This window comes from Diospyros lotus, chromosome 10 (genome assembly GCF_014633365.1).
Source record: "Diospyros lotus cultivar Yz01 chromosome 10, ASM1463336v1, whole genome shotgun sequence".
Lineage (NCBI taxonomy): Eukaryota > Viridiplantae > Streptophyta > Magnoliopsida > Ericales > Ebenaceae > Diospyros > Diospyros lotus.
This window is the reverse complement of record NC_068347.1, coordinates 23,430,451-23,448,467: the sequence shown is the minus strand read 5'-3', so window position 1 is coordinate 23,448,467 and position 18,017 is coordinate 23,430,451. Positions and strand designations below refer to the sequence as shown.

Sequence of the window (18,017 nt, the reverse complement as noted above, 5' to 3'; positions counted from 1 at the left end):
AGAATCTGTTAATTCGCTTCAATCTGGAATCAACCGTAAAATTAAGTGGACATTACAAACACATTCTTATGCGTAATATATAATTTAAAAAAAAAAAAAAAAAAGGAAACCGTTTCTTACATGGTTTACTCCAAATCAAATGTGAGCCCGGCCAGCCGCAGTTGGATAAGGTAAGAAGAGGAGGAAAATCAACAATTGAAACATTCAAAATTTCAAGCCTTTTCAGAAGACATTTATTCTGTGTTTTAACTCATTCCAACAAGTATATTGGGCGCCCCCCACCCCCCCACCCCCCCACCCCCAAAGTACACCAGCAAAACATACTGCTGCAACTTCCTCATATGTCGAGGAGCAACCTCCGAGGATCCTCCACGACATCCTTGATGCGACGCAGGAAAAAGACTGCCTCTCTTCCATCAATTAGCCTATGGTCATATGTCAGGGCAATGTACATCATTGGTCGTGGTACTATGTTGCCTCCAACAACCATTGGGCGGTTCACTATTGAGTGCATCCCCAGAATTGCAGACTGTCGAAAATGCCCAATGTGTGAGTCGCTCATGCCCAGAACACATTAGAATACCAAATGAAGGTGATAATTACAAAAGTGGATACACGTGGCATACCTGAGGAGGGTTGATGATGGGGGTGCTTAATAGGCTACCATAAACACCACCATTGGATATTGTGAATGAGCCTCCTGCCATCTCGTCGATTGATATAGTTCCATCATTGGCCCTCTTAGCAAGAGTGTTGATAGTCTTCTCTATCTCAGCAAAATTCATGTTACCAGCATTGCGGATAACCGGAACAACGAGACCCTGAACGACACCAAGGGCAGGGGGCAGCAAAGGATATCAGCGGAGGATGGAAAAACAAACAAACTGCAAACATCGCTCTTTACATTGATCTAATGAAAGTTGTCAAGTATTTATTGGCAGATGAACTACCAATGAGAGAGAAGGAAACATAAAAGGAACCCTCTGTTAAATTGCTATACAAGCATTCATGGAAACGTTGAATTAGCAAACAAACGGCAAATCTTATTAAGTATAACCAGTTAAGTAAATGCTTTGTGTTTTGCAAGACTTCCAATCATGAAAATGCAATCAGCATTACATGGAGCTGTATACAGACAAGTGATAGGCATAGCTTAAGATCTTTTTTGACCTTCATTTTGGGATATCATTATAGGGTAAATTTCAGACCACCCAAGGTTAGACTGAATTGCACCAACTACCTATGCGTTTTCAAATATGTAATTGACCTCCCTTGACTTTATATACCCTGTAACACTAAACCCTCTGCCGTTAACAGCTATTAAATATTTTTAAATCCCCAAAATGCCCCTCTATCCATACACTGGAATTATACCAAAAAAAAAAGGAAAGAATATTGCGGATGGCCCACAGCCAGTGACGCCCAACCACCACGGGTTCTTCCCCACACACAAAAATGGTTTCTCCCCATCATCAACCATCAGTCAGATGCTCAGTGATGGGGAGAACCCCCATCACTCTGGGTTCGACAGTTTGCCCCCAAAGCCCAATCTTTCCAGATCTGGAAATCAAAACCAGTTCTGGAAACCCTTCTAGATCACAACCCCGATCTGGACCCCAAATGACTGAAATCACACAAAATCAAAGAGATAGGGAGAGCGACCCACAAAATTGGAGATGATTCGATAGAAAGGGTTTTCATCAAAGCCATCCATCTGGGTTCTGATCTGGAGGGAGGGAGGGAGGGAGGGAGACTCACCTAAAGAGAATCGCCGCCACCATTAAGTAGAATTGACACCAGTGGCTTCCCTTCTCCATCGCATTACAACCCCGTTGAAAAGGGTTTGGTTCTAGATGGCTTTCGCGAACAAGAAAGAGGGGAGAGGAAGAGAGAGGTGAGGTGGGGAGGGGAGGGGAGAGAAAAAGGCAATGGACATTTCAGCAAGGATCTGATCATAGCTGAACTAGTGGCAGTGTCTGCTAGAGATGACAAAAAAAGAGATCAAGGGAAGTGGAGAGGAGATAAAATAAATAATTTAAATACAGGGGCATATTGGTCAATTCTTGTACTATGTTAATGGCAAGGGAGGTCTGTCGTTTTTAAAAATTCAGGAGTCGTTGGTGCATTTTCAATAAACCTGTAAAGCAGCCTGAAATTTACCCATTAATATATGATCCAAAGCTTGGTATAGGTACATGGAACATGAAAATCAAATATATTATTATTTAGCAACATGCTTGTATTAAGTAGAATTTAAAGGGTCTTGAGAGGCTGGAATATATTCTCTCTTTTCTGTAGACAATCCTCAGAAATTAGATGCTTCAAGTGTCCAATTTGGGCACAAGGACTGAATACACATATGCCTTAACCTTTCCCATAAATAACAACCTATTGGTGGGCACAGGAACACAAGCAGGAATAAAGAGAGCACATGACAACTGGGGGCAATGCTGCAAGGGGAATCCAATAGTCCATATGACTTAAGACTGTTTTCAATGTGAATAAAACCAAAATTGCAGAGACAAGGTACAGAAAAGAACAACTACATGAATGTAACAACCCAGAAAACCTCACGTGGACTCAACACTTCAAAATTTTACAATTTAAAATCTGGAAGATAGCTAACCAAATTCATTTAATCGAACACCATTTTTCAGAAGTTCATAAAGTGCACCCTTTTTATAACTCAGCTTTAAATAGATTACACAGCTTTAAACAGATGCATTGTGAAATGATAGATCTGTTCTTCAACAAGCACTGATTTTTTATAACTCAAAACAAGACAATGCTAATCAAACAAAATTAGACAAACCTTTGAAGTACCAACAGCTATGCTAATGTCTATATAGTCTCTGTATATGATATCATCTCCATCAATTACAGCATTGATAATAGGTTGATTCTGCAGCCCGCTAACAGCAGCCTGAAATTTGATATATTGAACTCATAAGTACCTTTTTTAGCACAAAAAAAAAACTCATAAATACCAATTAAATTGAACAGTAAAAGAAGGAAAAAAAAAAAACCCTTATCACATGCATGTGCTGGAAGCAGAGTACATCCAAGACCACATCTTGGTTCATGCTCCATTCGATACAAGGCAGACAAAATACATACCTTTATAAATCCAGACATAAATCCCAGCTTAACTCCATGCTTTTCAACAAAAGCATCCTTATAGTCAGAACGGAGTTTCATCAAATTAGTCCTGCACGAGAAAGCAATCATCAAGAGAAACTAATAAAACAGGGTGTCATCGGTAGAATGCATGCCGACCATGTTCAGATATTAAAGGCACTTCAATTGAATATCATGAAAGAATGTTAGTTTGCATCTAAAATTCTCAAACTGGTCCTATATATTTGTAAAATAATCACCCAATCAAACAGATAGGACCTCTGTCAAGCCCTGGGATGATGACCCAGGTGGACAAAAGCACTAAAGTTTCTAGAGAAACATGGTTGACAACTTGCACTCATGAAGCTAAACAAGAAAAGGAAACAGTTAAAAGTACTTAATCCACATTTTTAAAAAAATGCAGCTTGTAAAATTTCATGCATCAAATTGCCAAAAGCCCATTTTGAATTCCTAATGCCGGACATTGTCACTACAGAAAATAAATACACAGTTGAAAATTTAGAAATTAGCATTTAGCATTACACATTGCTCACTAAGGACCAATCAAAATCAACCAGACTCCAACCTGATATGTTAATCAAGGTCTAGCATAGATATTTGTACAGTCAACTCAATTCAAGCAGAACCAAATTATCAATCTAACCGAATTGAACCTTTAACCCAGTCAATGTACTAGACATAGAATTTGGTATAAGACACCAACTAGAAATTAAGGAAGCACTTAAAAGAGCTTTCAGTTTTCATTTTCATATTTTTGTGTCCAGTTTGTGTCAACTAAAAAAATGAAAACTAAACACGTTTGACAACTAGTCCTAGTTCTCTGTTTCGTATTTAACTTTTTTGTATTTTTTTTCTTTTTCCTCCCTTACCCTTCCCTCTGCTGGAAACTCACCCAGCACATCACTGAGACATTGACAAGTCCCAATGAAGTTGCCTCATCAATTCCCAGACCCCTGGGAGTTGCGCCAACATCTTAGCAACTGCTGGAAGGGGTTGCTAGAGCCACTGGCCATGGGAGGGTAGGGGAGGCAAGAAAGTAGAGTGCAGAACACACTGAAAATACCTTTTTCTTGTTTTCATGTTTTTTTGGGGAAAGTTTTCAGAACCTTTGAAAGAGAAAACAAGAAACCAAACCCCATTTTCTGTTCTCATATACAAAAAAAATGAAAACTAAAAACATAAAACTGACAAATGAAATGACTACTAAACAGGCCCTTGATAACTGTTGGAACATTGATTTTCACTCACATATCAACTTCATTAAATGTAGTCAACATTGCAAATGTGTTTTGAGAATCTTTCAACCGGGTTGCAACTCGTTTTCTTAGCCTTGTCATCGGTACCTGTTAATCAATGTATCACATAAATATATGTTGGCAGAAAAAGATGAGGACATTATTAAGTTCATTTAAACAAAACCAAATTATATACATTTGTAACTTTTAGTCTTTATCCATATGGAACCATGGCACATACCCGCCTTTCCCTTTCCTTGGGAGGAAGTATGGGTTCTGAAGCAGAGTGTTTAGGGAGTGGAGGAGGAGTAGAAGTAGCCTTAGGCTTCTTCTCTATAACAGGAGCACTTTCAACTTTAGCCCCTTGTGTATCCTCTTCACTCTTTCCAGCAGGAGGCGGCTGAGATGTAGCTTTATCAGATGTCTTCTCAGATGGAGCAGCCTGGGCCACACCTTCACCAGACTTAGAAATGATGGCAACCTTAGTGCCTGGTTCCACAGTATCCCCTTCCTTGGCTACAAACTATCCATCAGTAAGTACAGAATTAGAATCCCATCCATTTAAAAGAAAGCAATGCAGATGTGTAGATGAGAATGATTGTAGTAATCCAAATTTCTGACATTTTACCTTTTGAATAACACCTGCTTCAGGACTTGCAACATCAATTGTCACCTGGATGAAGATGGACAATCTAATATTACACGCGGTATCTTATTTACGACTGCAAAACTTGAGCAAGAACATTACCTTATCTGTCTCTACTTGAGCAATTGGCTCATCAACTTCTACTCTGTCACCAGGATCTGCTCCCAAAAATCAGATTCAGAACACCATCAGACACCCATTTCACGTATAACAGTTTTTGGAATGGAGGAAATTGGAAAGACATACTCTTCAAGAATTTGGCAATAGTTCCATCACTTATCGATTCACCCATAAAAGGGACAACAGCATCAACCAAATCACCTGCATCAGATAAAGAATAAATTAAGAGTATTCAAAAGTGAGTAGCAACTAAAAAATGAGTAAGACGGGAGCAAGACAGGAGCTCAAAATATTAGAAGATCTCAAGATAGTAACACATACCCTAAGGGGTCCACATGAATCCCCTTTAAATCTGGGCTAACCCTTCCTGCCTAAATATTTACTTGTTCAAGTTCAAAGAAATATAACTGTTAAATAAGATTAAGTATACGGTATTAGTGTAATTAACCTAAAATATTTGTATATATATATTCTTGTGTATTATATATTTTTGTAATATATACACACATTATTTTATTCACAAATACCATTTACATGGTATCTGAGCCTCTAGACAAACCCTAACCCAGTGTTATTAAAGGTGCGCCTAGGTGCAAGGCGCACCCTGGGTGCTTAAAAGCATTCTAGGCGGGCGCAGACCAAAAGACACGACAAGGCGCGCCACAGCCCAAGGCACACACCTTGGGCTTTTTAGCTGTTTTTCAAGGTTTTTATTTTACTGTTTGTTACTTTATTTAATTTTTTATTGTTTAAGATTTAAATTTATTGATTCAACTACAAATTTGACAATAAATAAAAAGGCTACTACTTCAAATGCTCCAATTGAATTTGAACTAGATGAAGATAGATAGGGAGAATTGAACAAATTCAAGGCATGCAATAACAAAATACAACATTAAGTCACCAAAACAAAGAAAGATGCAAATTCAAGTCTAGTATATTACCTACCAAAAAAATGTATGAAATTATCATCACTCTTCTAAACCATAGAAATCATCCAACAAGAGGAATAGATGATGTGGAAGAAGATATTAGAGATGATGCTTCTAATGATGAAAATATAGAAATGTTTGATCTTAATGATGAGGATGATTTTTAGATTATTTAAAATGCATAATTAGTGAATTTTTATTAAGATTTAAGCCTATAAATTTTTTTAAGATTTAATTTAAGTTAATTTATAGAATTTTAGATTATATCTTTTGGCATTTTTTATTGTTCTTTTTATTAATATATGTTGAATTTTTTAATTTCCTTGATAACATACTTGTAAATATATCATTAGGAGTTATGACTTATTTTATATCTTATTTTTCAAGTAAAATATATATTTTTCTTTTTTTTCAGTAAGCATGCGCCTAGTTATATCAGGCACACACCTCACCTTATGCCTCAAGCTCCAACACCCTTTTACGCCTTAGTGTGTCTTGAGCTTTTAATAACACTGCCCTAACCCAACCCTAGATCCAGCAGTAGTAGCCACAGCCGTCATTGCCACCAACTGACACCACCACTGCAAGTCACTTCGTCCACTGATGTTGCCGTTGCTATCCAACGCTAGTTTCTTAGATCTCGCATGGTTGTTTCCATCTGCCATCGCCGCTACTTCGTCAAGACATCGTCACCGCTGCTTCTTCCACCATGGCCGATTTCAAATCTCACCTACGTCGTTGTTGTGTCACCGATCTACCGTCACCGTTAGCCTTCCATTGCCGGCCACCGCTGGTCACTTCATCCACCGACGTCATCGCCACTATCCAACGCCGGTTTCTCAAATCTCATGCATTGCAGCAAGTTTCCCAGATCTCGCATGGTTGTTTCCATCTGCGAACGTCGCTGCTTCACCGATCTGCCATCGTCGTCGCTACTCCTTCCACCGCGGCCAGTTTCAAATCTCGCCTACATCACTTCCGTGTCACTGATCTACCGTCACAATCAGCCTTTCGTCGCCGGCCTGGTCATTTCATCTGTCGCCATCGTTGCTTCTATCCAACATCAGTTTCTCAAATATTGTGCATCGCGACCGTTTCTCAGATCTCATGCATCATGGTTGGTTTCTTAAATCTCGCGTGGCTATTTCCATCTATTGTTGTCGCTGCTCCTTCTATCACAACCAGTTTCAGATCTCGCCTCCACCGTTATTGTGTCGACGATTTGGTGTCACCATCGACCTTCCGTCGCAGACAGTCATTCCAACTTCCTTGTTGAAGTCGATCCCTGCAAGCTTCACATTCTTCTTGTGGTATATGTTGATGATAGTACTTATAAGGAATGATGATGTTGGTATCACTAAATTGAAGGCACATCTTCACCAACAGCCCTAGACTAAGGATTTGGGTCCCTTGAAATATTATTTGGGTATTGAGCAGTGTTATTGAAGGCGCGCCTAAGCGCAAGGTGCACCAAGGCGTAGCTTTGGCGAAGGGTCCCAGGCGGGCAAATGCTAGCAAGGTGCGCAAAGGCACGCCTAGGCCCTCGGCAGCCTTGGGCTTAGGCGTGCCTGGCTATTTTTTTCAGTGTACGAAAATTCGGCCTAGGCTGCCGCCTAGGCGTTGAGCGGCAACCGGCCGCAGCGATTTAGGGCTACTCAGTAGCCCTATGCGCCATGGCCGACTAATCAGTCCGCGGCGCCGCCTAGGCGGACCAGGCAGCGCCTAACCGCCTGGGTCGCGCACGACCTGGGCCACCTAGGTCGTGCGCGTCTTGGGCCAACCTTTTTCCCCCTCCCTTTCTCTATTTCCCGATCCCCTTTCCCTTTCTCTGGTTGTGTTCATCGCGGCTCTTCTCTCTCTCTCTCGCCTTCGATCTCCTCTTGGTTGTTCGCCACCGCCATTGATCTCTTCTCTTGGTCTTGCTCTCTCGTTGCTACCGACCTCACCTGTTGCCTGTTGGTCGTTCTCTCTCGTCGCTGTTCGCGTCTTGCTACGGTATGTATCCAACCATCCATCTTCCTCCGCCAACGCAAGCTTGCCTTTCCGCAGCAACTCAGCAGCAAACAGCAACGCAAAGCTGCTCGTGGCTCGCTTGCGTATTGCTTGCTTGCTGCTTGTTGAAGCAGCAACGCAAGCTTGCTGCTTCAACAAGCAGCAAGTTGCTGCTACTTGCTGCTCGTTGAAGCAGCAAGCAAGCAATACGCAAGCTTGCTGCTTCAAGCAGCAGCTGATTTCATTTCATTAGATGAGTTTTAATTAAATTTTAATGTATATTATTGAAATTATTCAATACTCAGGGAAAAACAGGAGTCAGGAAGTGAAATGAATGATTCGGATAGGACTGGAAGTACGGGAGCATCGTCCGAGGCCTCCTCAATTCTTAAAAGGAAGTCAAATGATATCGGATGGGAGAATGGAATGTTAATTGATCCGAAAAATATGGATAAAATTAAATGTAAGTTATGTGGTAAAATTATGTCTGGAGGTGTTTACAGAGTAAAAGAACACATTGGCCACATTTCTGGAAATGTTTCTGCATGTCCAAAATCTTCTCCAACTGATCAAGCCAAATGTAAGAATGCTATTGCCGAGGCAAAGAATAAGAGGAAAAATAAGAAGAAGGAGGAAGATTTGATGAGATCAACTGTTAATATCTCCAAAAGAGTGGAAGGGGATGATGAAGATGAATTGCAAGAGTTAGGTAGCAGAAAAACGTCCCGTACTCTTGGCCCTATCGATAAGTTTGCAAGCTCCATCAGCCCTGAAACTTGTTTGAGTGCGAGAATGAGCCAAAGGCAACAAACTATTAGTGAAGCACTATTTAAAGAGAGAACACAGTCTGTTCGTGAATATTGTGCTAGATGGGTGTATGAAGCTGGTATACCTTTCAATGCGATTGACAATGATAGCTTCAAATTGTTTGTTGAGGCGGTTGGTCAATTTGGGCCGGGCTTCAAACCTCCCAGTCAATACCAATTGAAGGAACTACTATTAAAGGGAGAAGTTGACAAAATAAAAGAGTTATTGAAGAAGCATGAAGAAGAGTGGGCACGAACTGGGTGCTCCATTATGACAGATGCTTGGACAGATAGAAAAAGGAGGAGCATCATGAACCTATGTGTTAATTCTAATGCAGGTACTGCTTTCCTTTCTTCTAGAGAGTCTTCAGATGAAGCACATACAAGTGAACTTATCTTTGAGTATGTGGATAAATGCATTGAGCAAGTTGGGCCACAAAACGTCATCCAAGTAGTAACCGACAATGCTGCCAATAATATGAGAGCGACAAAATTATTGAAGGTGAAGAGGCCAAATATCTTTTGGACCTCATGTGCTACTCACACCATCAATTTGATGCTTGAAAGTATTGGAAAACTGTCGAAGTATAAGAAAGTCATTGATCAGGCCAAGAGTTTCACAATCTTCATTTATGCACACCATAAGACCTTGTCCTTAATGAGGTCATTTACGAAGAAGAGGGATATAGTGAGACCAAGAGTCACTAGATTCGTTTCTGCTTTCTTGACTTTACAGAGTTTGATGGAGAAAAAGGCCCAACTGAGGACAATGTTTACCAGCTCTGAATGGGAGGAGTGCAAATGGTCAAAGATTGTTAAAGGGAAAGCAGCCTATGCTACTGTGATGAGCATTGCTTTTTGGAATGGTGTGACTATATGCCTTAAAGTTTTTGCACCTTTGGTGAAGGTGCTTCGAATTGTTGATGCGGATAGAAAGCCTTCTATGGGCTTTTTATGTGGAGAGATTAAGCAAGCAAAGGAAGATATTAAGGAGGCCTTAAATAATCTTGAAAAGAACTATAAGCCTATTATGGAAATTATTGAAGCAAGGGTAAAAGATAGGCTAGATAGTCCACTACATTTTGCAGCTTACCTTTTGAATCCCTACTACTTTTTCAAGGATATGGATATACAACTTGATAATGAAGTAATGGATGGGCTTTTTAACTGTGTGGAGATGTTTTATCATTATGATGGTGAATTGCAAGGCCATGTTATAAATGTTGAGTTGCCAAAGTATACTCGTAAAGATGGAGCTTTTGGAAAATCGTGGGCAACTCAAGGGTGTGCGAAAAATGATGACAATTATAATCCAGGTATAAAATTCTTTTAATCCTTTCTATTGTGTATTAGCGTATAAATTAAATTTGTTTACTTTATACTTGTTTGACCTATGTAGTTACATGGTGGATGACTTATGGAAATCAAACTCCAAACTTGCAACGAATGGCAAGAAAGATTCTCTCGTTAACCACTAGTTCATCCGGTTGTGAAAGAAATTGGAGCACTTTTGAAGGGGTTAGTGTATATATGAATTATATTTATTTACTATCAATTAGTTATCCTTATTCAGTTATCATTTATATTGATATTGCTTTTATTTTATTTATGTAGATACATACGAAGAAAAGAAATAGACGACGTGAATCGATTGAACAATCTAGTCTATGTTCAATTTAATGCGAAATTGATGAACAAGCACAAAAGGGAGAAGGAAAGGAATGTTGATGTGCTACTTGCTAGTGATGCTAGTAATGCACAAGGATGGATCGTTGATGGAGAAGATGATGAAGAAGTTGAGCCTGGTACGGGGCTCACTTGGGAAGTGGTTGGTGAAGCATCGAGAGCAGACGAGATGCTTCAAGCTCGAAGAAGTTCTAGGATGAGAGAGCTTCATGAAGATGATTTTCAATCAGAAGAAGAAGATGAGCAAGAAATCAATGAATTTGATTTTGAGTCCGATGAAGATCGTGTATTGGAAGAATATGGAGAGGAAGAAGACCAATTAGATAGTTAGACTTAGATTCTTCGGATATGGTTTATGTTGTATTATTGTTACTTCTACCTTCTTGAACTTATAACTAATATAATAGTTTATTTTTTGAGTCTTAATTCCATTATTTCACTTTTCTTTTCAAGTTTGATTTACCTGAAAATAATATCAAATTACATCAAAAGGTTTTTAGAAAAAAAAAAAAAATCATTTTTCCTAATCGCCGCCTAGGCCTCGCCTAGGCGCTAGGCCCCAGCCTGGCGCCCGACTAGCGCCTAGCGCGTTTTTGAACACTGATTTTTTTAATAGAATTTTGATTGTTTTATCTTTTAAATATTTATTATTGTAATTTTTAATGGAATCCTAATAAGAAAATAAAACTTTTCAGATTCCAAGTAAATACTAATTGGAATTGGCATTTTATTTATTGTTGTGTTTTTTAATAGAATCCAATCCTAAAAGGAAAAGGAAACGTCTCAAATTCCAATTCCAATTATAACTAAACACTAATTGAAGTTTAGTAAGAGACTTTTTTTACAAATTCTTTTTAACTTTTGTGATGCTTATATGTTGGTTTCTGAAATATGATTGGATGTGTTTTGCTAGAATTTACAGGTATGTAACTTGTTTTAATATTTTTCTTAGTATATGTTGAACTTATTAATTTTTTTTGATAACATGCTTGTGAATATATTATTAGGAGTTAGGACCTATTTTATACCTTATTCTTCAACTTGGACATATATTTTTCCCTTTTTTTGTTACCATGCGCCTAGTTCAACTAGGCGCGCACCTCTCCTGGTGCCTTGTGCCTCAGGCTCCAAGACCTGTGTGCACCTTAGTGCGCCTTGAGCCTTTAATAACACTGGTATTGAGGTAGCTCAGTTAAAGCAAGGCATCTATATTTCTCAAAGAAAGTATGTCTTGGATATGCTAGAGGATACAGGGTTGCTTGGATGTAAGCCAACAGATACCCCTATGGATCCAAATATCAAACTGTTACCAGGACAAGAGGAGTCTTTTTCTATCACTAGGCACTACTGTCGACTAGTTGAGATACTTAATTACCTCACAGTCACACGTCCTGATATTTCATTTGCTGTGAGTGTGGTAAGTTAGTTTTTGGATTCACCTTGTGAGGATACAGTGATTTGTATTCTTCGGTATGTTAAGGCTGCCCCCGGTCGTAGTGTATTATATCAAAATCATGGACACATTTAGATTGTGGGATATACGAATGTTGATTGGGCAAGATCATTTAGTGACAGGCGATCCACATCTAGATACTATGTATTAGTTAGTGGAAACCTGGTCTCTTGGAAAAATAAAAAACAAATTGTTGTCGCCAAGTCCAGTGTAGAAGCTGAATATAGGGCGACAGTCATAACGTGTGAGCTAATGTGGCTGAAATAATTAATTGAGAAGTTAAAGAGTTACTTAGGTCAAGTTGACGCAATTGATTTGTGACAATCAAGCTACAATGCACATTGTCTCTAATCTTATTTTTCATCAGAGACCAAGCACATTAAAATTGATTGCCACTTTGTTAGAAAAAAGATGCTCTCTGAGGATGTAGTTACAACATATGTGGGTTCCAACGATCAGTTGGCTGATTTACTCACCAAGTCACTTAGAAGTTTTTATGTGAATTACATTTGTACCAACCTGGGCATACTCAATATATATGATCCACCTTGAGGAGGAGTGTTAAATGAGATAAGTAAGGGATATTAGTTTAATTAACATAAAATACTTGTATATATATATTCTCTTGTATTATACATTTTTGTAATATATACACATTATTTTATTCACAAATACCATTCACAATAACAATGCTTTTTCAAACATAGAGGTTAACGCACTTGAGGTAGAGTCATAAGCAAAACTGAGGCATCAGACCACAAGAGAAGCTTTTCTGGTTCAAGAGAAAATACCCACAGTAATATTTAGGGTATAAATTTCAGTTCCACTTACAGTTAATTAATTGTTGCTTTCCATTTTCTAGCTTTCATGTTCAAATAGTTAGGGATATATTGGTACTAATTACAATATGATTAACAGGACTCCACAAATCAAGGTGGTATGTTATTACAACTGATATGTCTTGGTTATTGTTATCATTACTTGGGACATGCACGTGTTATATTACAAATTTAGGTAACATCTTTTAACTATAATGCATTATTATTGTTACTGTTTTGGCTAGGTAAAATTAAATAATCTATAGTACAATATATATGGTGTAAACTAGATTATTCCAAACAAAATAAGTTTTAAAATAATCTAGGTGGAATTATGACAAGTATTGCAGACTTAAAATATCTCTAAGTGATTATTTAAATGGAGTCGAGTTTTTGACAATCAGAAAAAAAAAAAAAAATCCACAAAACCATAGTTCATGCATTCATGTGCCCATAAATAACTGTTTACCAGGCTCAAATTAACCCAAACCCTTCTCCAGCCCGTTTTGAATTCAATTATAAGTTTTAAAATTATCTAGGTGGAATTATGATAAGTATTGCAGACTTAAAATATCTCCAAGTGATTATTTAAATGTAGTCGAGTTTTTGATAATCAGAAAAAAAATAAAATCCACAAAACCATAGTTCATGCATTCATGTGCTCATAAATAACTGTTTATCAGGCTCAACTTAACCCAAACCCTTCTCCAGCCCGTTTTGAATTCAATTTAACAAGAAGACATTATATTGGCAATGCAGACCCTCTAATAGTCCAATTTTAAGAGTCTTGCAAATAAAAGCTTATTCCAGCCTCTATTAGCTGTAAACCCTACTACCAAAAGAGTATAGTATTTTGGTGAGTCCCAATCCTTTTTACCTCAGTTTGCGCAGATTAGGTTCCACATAAATGGTTTTTGGACATAACTTAAAATTAGTACTGAAATAAATAAAACCACATTATATTTATTTGGAAGCAAATTAACTGTTAAGGTTTTGTTGAATCAGAAAATAGAAAAGCAACTTTACCAACTTATCAAAAATCCAAGTTACTCATTCAGTAGGGAAAAAGTGGCTAAGACAAACCAAAATAACTATGCATGCATGCAATCACATCTTGCTACAGAAAAGTCACTACAAGAGGCATGCGAATATCTCACCACTGTCCGAAGAAAAAAGCCTCTGCTGTAGTTGCATTGTAGACCTTTGTGTAAGACTGATGGTAGCTCCCCTGCACACCAGACAACAAACATGAAATCGTGCAAATCTGGAAACTCAAAAGAAAACAGCTCTGTGCATAAAAGCTTTCTTAGCATTTATCCTCCCTGTTTCGTCTATCCTTTTTGAATAAATTGGGATGGGCTAGCATCTCAGAGCCCAAAGGAAGCATATGTAGCAGATGACTCATTAAAGGTAGCAGAAAAAAGTAAAACCATAAGAATTTATCACTAACCTCATTGGCCCCAAACTCGCTGAGCAGCCTATCACGAGATGAAACGTTTGCAGGGATTTATTGCAGAGGCACACAGAAAATCACATAAATCAACATTTCCCAATGTTAATGGAGCATTCAATGTGGACTAAAGATTACCTGGTAAAATAAGCTTACACAAGTTTTGAACATGCCCAAATCCTTTTGGGTGATGCAATATCTGTATGAACACACAAAGGGTAATAATTTAACAGATAGATTAAGAGCTTGGAATGCAAATATGTAATGCCAGTATACCCCTATACAAAAAAAATAATCACAGAACAGAGTTAAAAACCAACAATGCCCTCTTCTAACAGTAGCCCATACAGCCAGCTACAAGTACCACATCATATATCTAAATAACTGAATAAAAATTGCAGTAAAGGACTAAAAGCAAACAGTAAGACAAAACTCAATGCAATACCTTTAAATGGAAAAGTCTTGACACCTTTAGAATTGAGTTCTAGAGGCTCTATATGCAACGTTTGGAACTAATTCCCATCAACGTTGGAATTTAAAAGAGGAAAATATAAGAATGGATAATCAAGGTAAGAATTCCATGATGGCAAATAAATAAAAGTCGCAGTATATAAATTAAAGAATAAATTACGTTGACACCCCTAACATAAGATTTAAAAACTGAAATGCTTCTCACATATTAGAAATTACACTAACCACCCTTCTTAGCATTTGTCGCTACCAGACATTAACAACCAAATTATATTACATTTTCCCCACTAAATAAAATATTTTAATTTATTTGAAAGCAATATATTTTTCTTCATGGTTAAATGGATGAGAATGGCCTACGGCAATCTTATAGCTCATATCCAATTTTCCCATGGCTTAAGCAAATATTTATTTTTTTCAAAAAATGGTGAATCCAGTGCATGAGGCTCCTGCATTGCAAGCTCTAAATAAGGCCGATTGTATGAAAATTAGCATATACATTGGCAACCCTAGGGTTTGACCTAAAAACAGGTGCTACCCTTCACATTTTAGAAATCATCCTGAGTACTCTAATTATCAAAAACTTTTACATATTCTCCCTTTGTCGTTAGATAACTGTTAATGACTTATTCAAGATTCATTGAATAAGCACAATATAGATTGAATTGCCAAAATCTCTTTCAAATGTGTAAGTTAAATATTATAAAAACATAAAAGTTACAAGAAAAGTACCAAAAAAACCTTTATGACTATTTATTGGCCTTTACATTTCTACTAAATTTTTATACAAAAACTTATCTTAAAAATAAAATTTTGACTTTTCTACAATTGCTTTATGTCAAATTTTACATAAAAAATTCTACACAAGCAAAAATTCTGTCAAAAAAATTTATACAAACAAATTTCTAACTACATTTGTTAAAAGTTTTTATGCTAAAAATCTTAAAAATGAAAAACTTTCAAAAATAAATATACACGATCAATATTTTTATTGTAGCTATATATAAAAGTTTTATACATTTCTCAAAATTTACTTTGCCTGTGGATTGAGTAATCCCCTAACACTACTAGTGCAGCAGTGCTAAAGATGTTCCTTTCTATTAGAGTTGAACTCATGCCTGGATAAAGAAAATCAATTATAAGTGCAATTATAAGGTTGTTGCTTTGTGACTGGTAGGCTATGGGTTCAAGTTGCAACAACCACCTATGTGCAATGCAGGGTAAGATTGCATACAAAGCATCCCTCCCCAAATCCTCACAAAGAAAGGAACCTCATGCACTTAAGTACACCTTTTTCGTAGAAGAACTTTTATACCCAAAAAAAAAGATATACAAGTAAATTTTGATATAACAATTTTGTAGTAAACTTTTATTAAAAAGTAATAAGTTACACAAGCTACCCTGAGGTAAGGCCAAATTCAAGAGGCCACCCCTCAATTTTCAGAAATCACACCTGGTACCCCTGTGATTAAAAAAAATCTAAATTTAACATTCACAAAGTATAGCTGCTTGACTTGGCCCAAACAAGTGTTTTTCCTTATGGAACAAATGAACAAGTTTTCACTTCTATGCTTTTCCATGTTTCAACCAGGCAATACAAGGAAATAGTGACAGGATAAATTAACAGCACAACCTAATCAATTCAATATTTCCTTTTCTTTTATTCTTAAATTTATACAACACTTCTTTCACAAGTTTGGTAAGAATGAAGGAAAAGAAACAAAAAGAAAATCACCATTCATCATTTCCTTTTACCATGGAAAACCATAAAGAAAGGAAGGCATGAGGAGAAAATATGATTCTTAATTTCCAGAAAAACGTATGTTTTTCTTTACCAGGATGACATAAACGTATATTATAACATTTTCATTTTCTTTTTTGGGGATTTTCGAACAAAGATCTAGCTTTTTCAAGGCAGAAGGAAAAGCACAAAGGAAAGCCATATCCCTATTACCCTTCCTTCCTTTTTTCCCTTCCCATTACAAATACCAAGTTTAAAAAAAAAAAAAAAACTCAGTTTGAAGTTAATTTCGAAACAATCTTAAGACTCCATAGAAACCAACAAATCCAGGTTCAACCAGGGCAAAAAATAAGTGCTGTTCATAGCAATATAATCACACCATAGAAATCGCAAATAGATGCATAGCCTCCTAAAAGAGAAAGAAAAAAAAATACAAATCAAAACAAAGCAAAGTGTACCTCTCCTCCAGAAGTTGAGTAAACTCTAGGTGCAGATACCCCAGGCCGAATGGCACGGAATGATTGCCCTAATATCTGTAGGGGAAAAAAAAAAAAACACCATCATCATATCGCACTTTCCGGTTCACCAAATATCAAATGCATACATCTAACGCAGACGTTAGGTCTTGAAGAAGGTACCGAAGAAGACGAGCCTCCAGGCGAGACTCTTCGCCTTGCAATGCTCAACATCGTCGCTCTGATCTCTTGACACTGCTTTCAAAATCCACAAAACAGCTCAAAAATCTCAATCAAAAATCAATAATCCCGAGCATGCATGTAAGAAACAGGGATAAGTTAATGATAATGAAACAGATCTTGGAGAATGTAAACGAAAGCAAATTGGATTGAAAGTTTTGACCTAGTTGAAGAACGCTATGAATTCCCGAATGCACTGGATCAGAGACGCCTAGGGTTTTGAAATCGATTCTCGAACCTTTCCGATTCTGACTTTTCCTTCTAGATTGGATCAACGTTCAAACGATCAATTTCCAAAAGGTGAAAGCGAAATTGAACATGGAAATGGAAACTTGGGAATGGGGCGAAACGGTGCCGTTTAGCAGTTTGAGTTGGAATCCCAGTTCGGCCTGAGCCGTCATCATGGATTAGGCCCATTTGAGGTGGTCCAGTTTCCAGGCCCAAATATTTTTCACCTTCTCGTCTGTCCCGACCACCCAGTACATACGTCCATATATATATAGAACAATGCTATTCGGCCATCGTGCCACCTGCGATAACTCAAGGCCAAAATATCATGACCTCTCGCGACATGAAATGTGGCTCAAAAGTAAATATTTTAAATTTTCAACCCCCGACTCTCACTCTCACCCGCTTGGAACGACTCTCTCCTTCCCTCTCCTAGCTAATCGTCGATCTCTCTCTATCTCTCTCTCCTTATTGACCATCAGTCTCTCTCTCTTTGTTGATCGTCGTTTCTCTCACTCTCGCCCATGCTGAAACAATCCTCTCTCTGCTAGTAGTTGGTCTCTCTTCTTACCGATGGTCGCTTCTCTCATTCTCGTCCACACTGAA

At 37.7% G+C, this 18,017-nt stretch overlaps 2 protein-coding genes across 2 annotated transcripts; one reads left to right on the top strand and one right to left on the bottom strand.

The window, feature by feature from the left end:
* Positions 1 to 31: 31 nt before the first annotated feature.
* LOC127811331 (dihydrolipoyllysine-residue succinyltransferase component of 2-oxoglutarate dehydrogenase complex 2, mitochondrial-like) lies at positions 32 to 17,513 on the bottom strand. The gene is made up of 15 exons (XM_052351083.1): positions 17,347 to 17,513; positions 17,127 to 17,198; positions 16,947 to 17,021; positions 14,415 to 14,475; positions 14,277 to 14,304; positions 13,984 to 14,054; positions 5,266 to 5,340; positions 5,122 to 5,177; positions 5,002 to 5,046; positions 4,615 to 4,896; positions 4,387 to 4,481; positions 3,118 to 3,208; positions 2,813 to 2,923; positions 627 to 821; positions 32 to 529 (listed from the first exon to the last, which is right to left on the bottom strand). Exons 2-15 carry the CDS (start codon positions 17,175 to 17,177, stop codon positions 338 to 340), a joined length of 1,428 nt encoding a protein of 475 aa, XP_052207043.1. The 5' UTR covers positions 17,178 to 17,198; positions 17,347 to 17,513; the 3' UTR covers positions 32 to 337.
* LOC127811330 (uncharacterized) lies at positions 8,737 to 10,705 on the top strand. The gene is made up of 2 exons (XM_052351082.1): positions 8,737 to 10,185; positions 10,269 to 10,705. The coding sequence occupies exons 1-2, from the start codon at positions 8,856 to 8,858 to the stop codon at positions 10,481 to 10,483; spliced, it is 1,545 nt and encodes a 514-aa protein (XP_052207042.1). The 5' UTR covers positions 8,737 to 8,855; the 3' UTR covers positions 10,484 to 10,705.
* Positions 17,514 to 18,017: the final 504 nt, after the last annotated feature.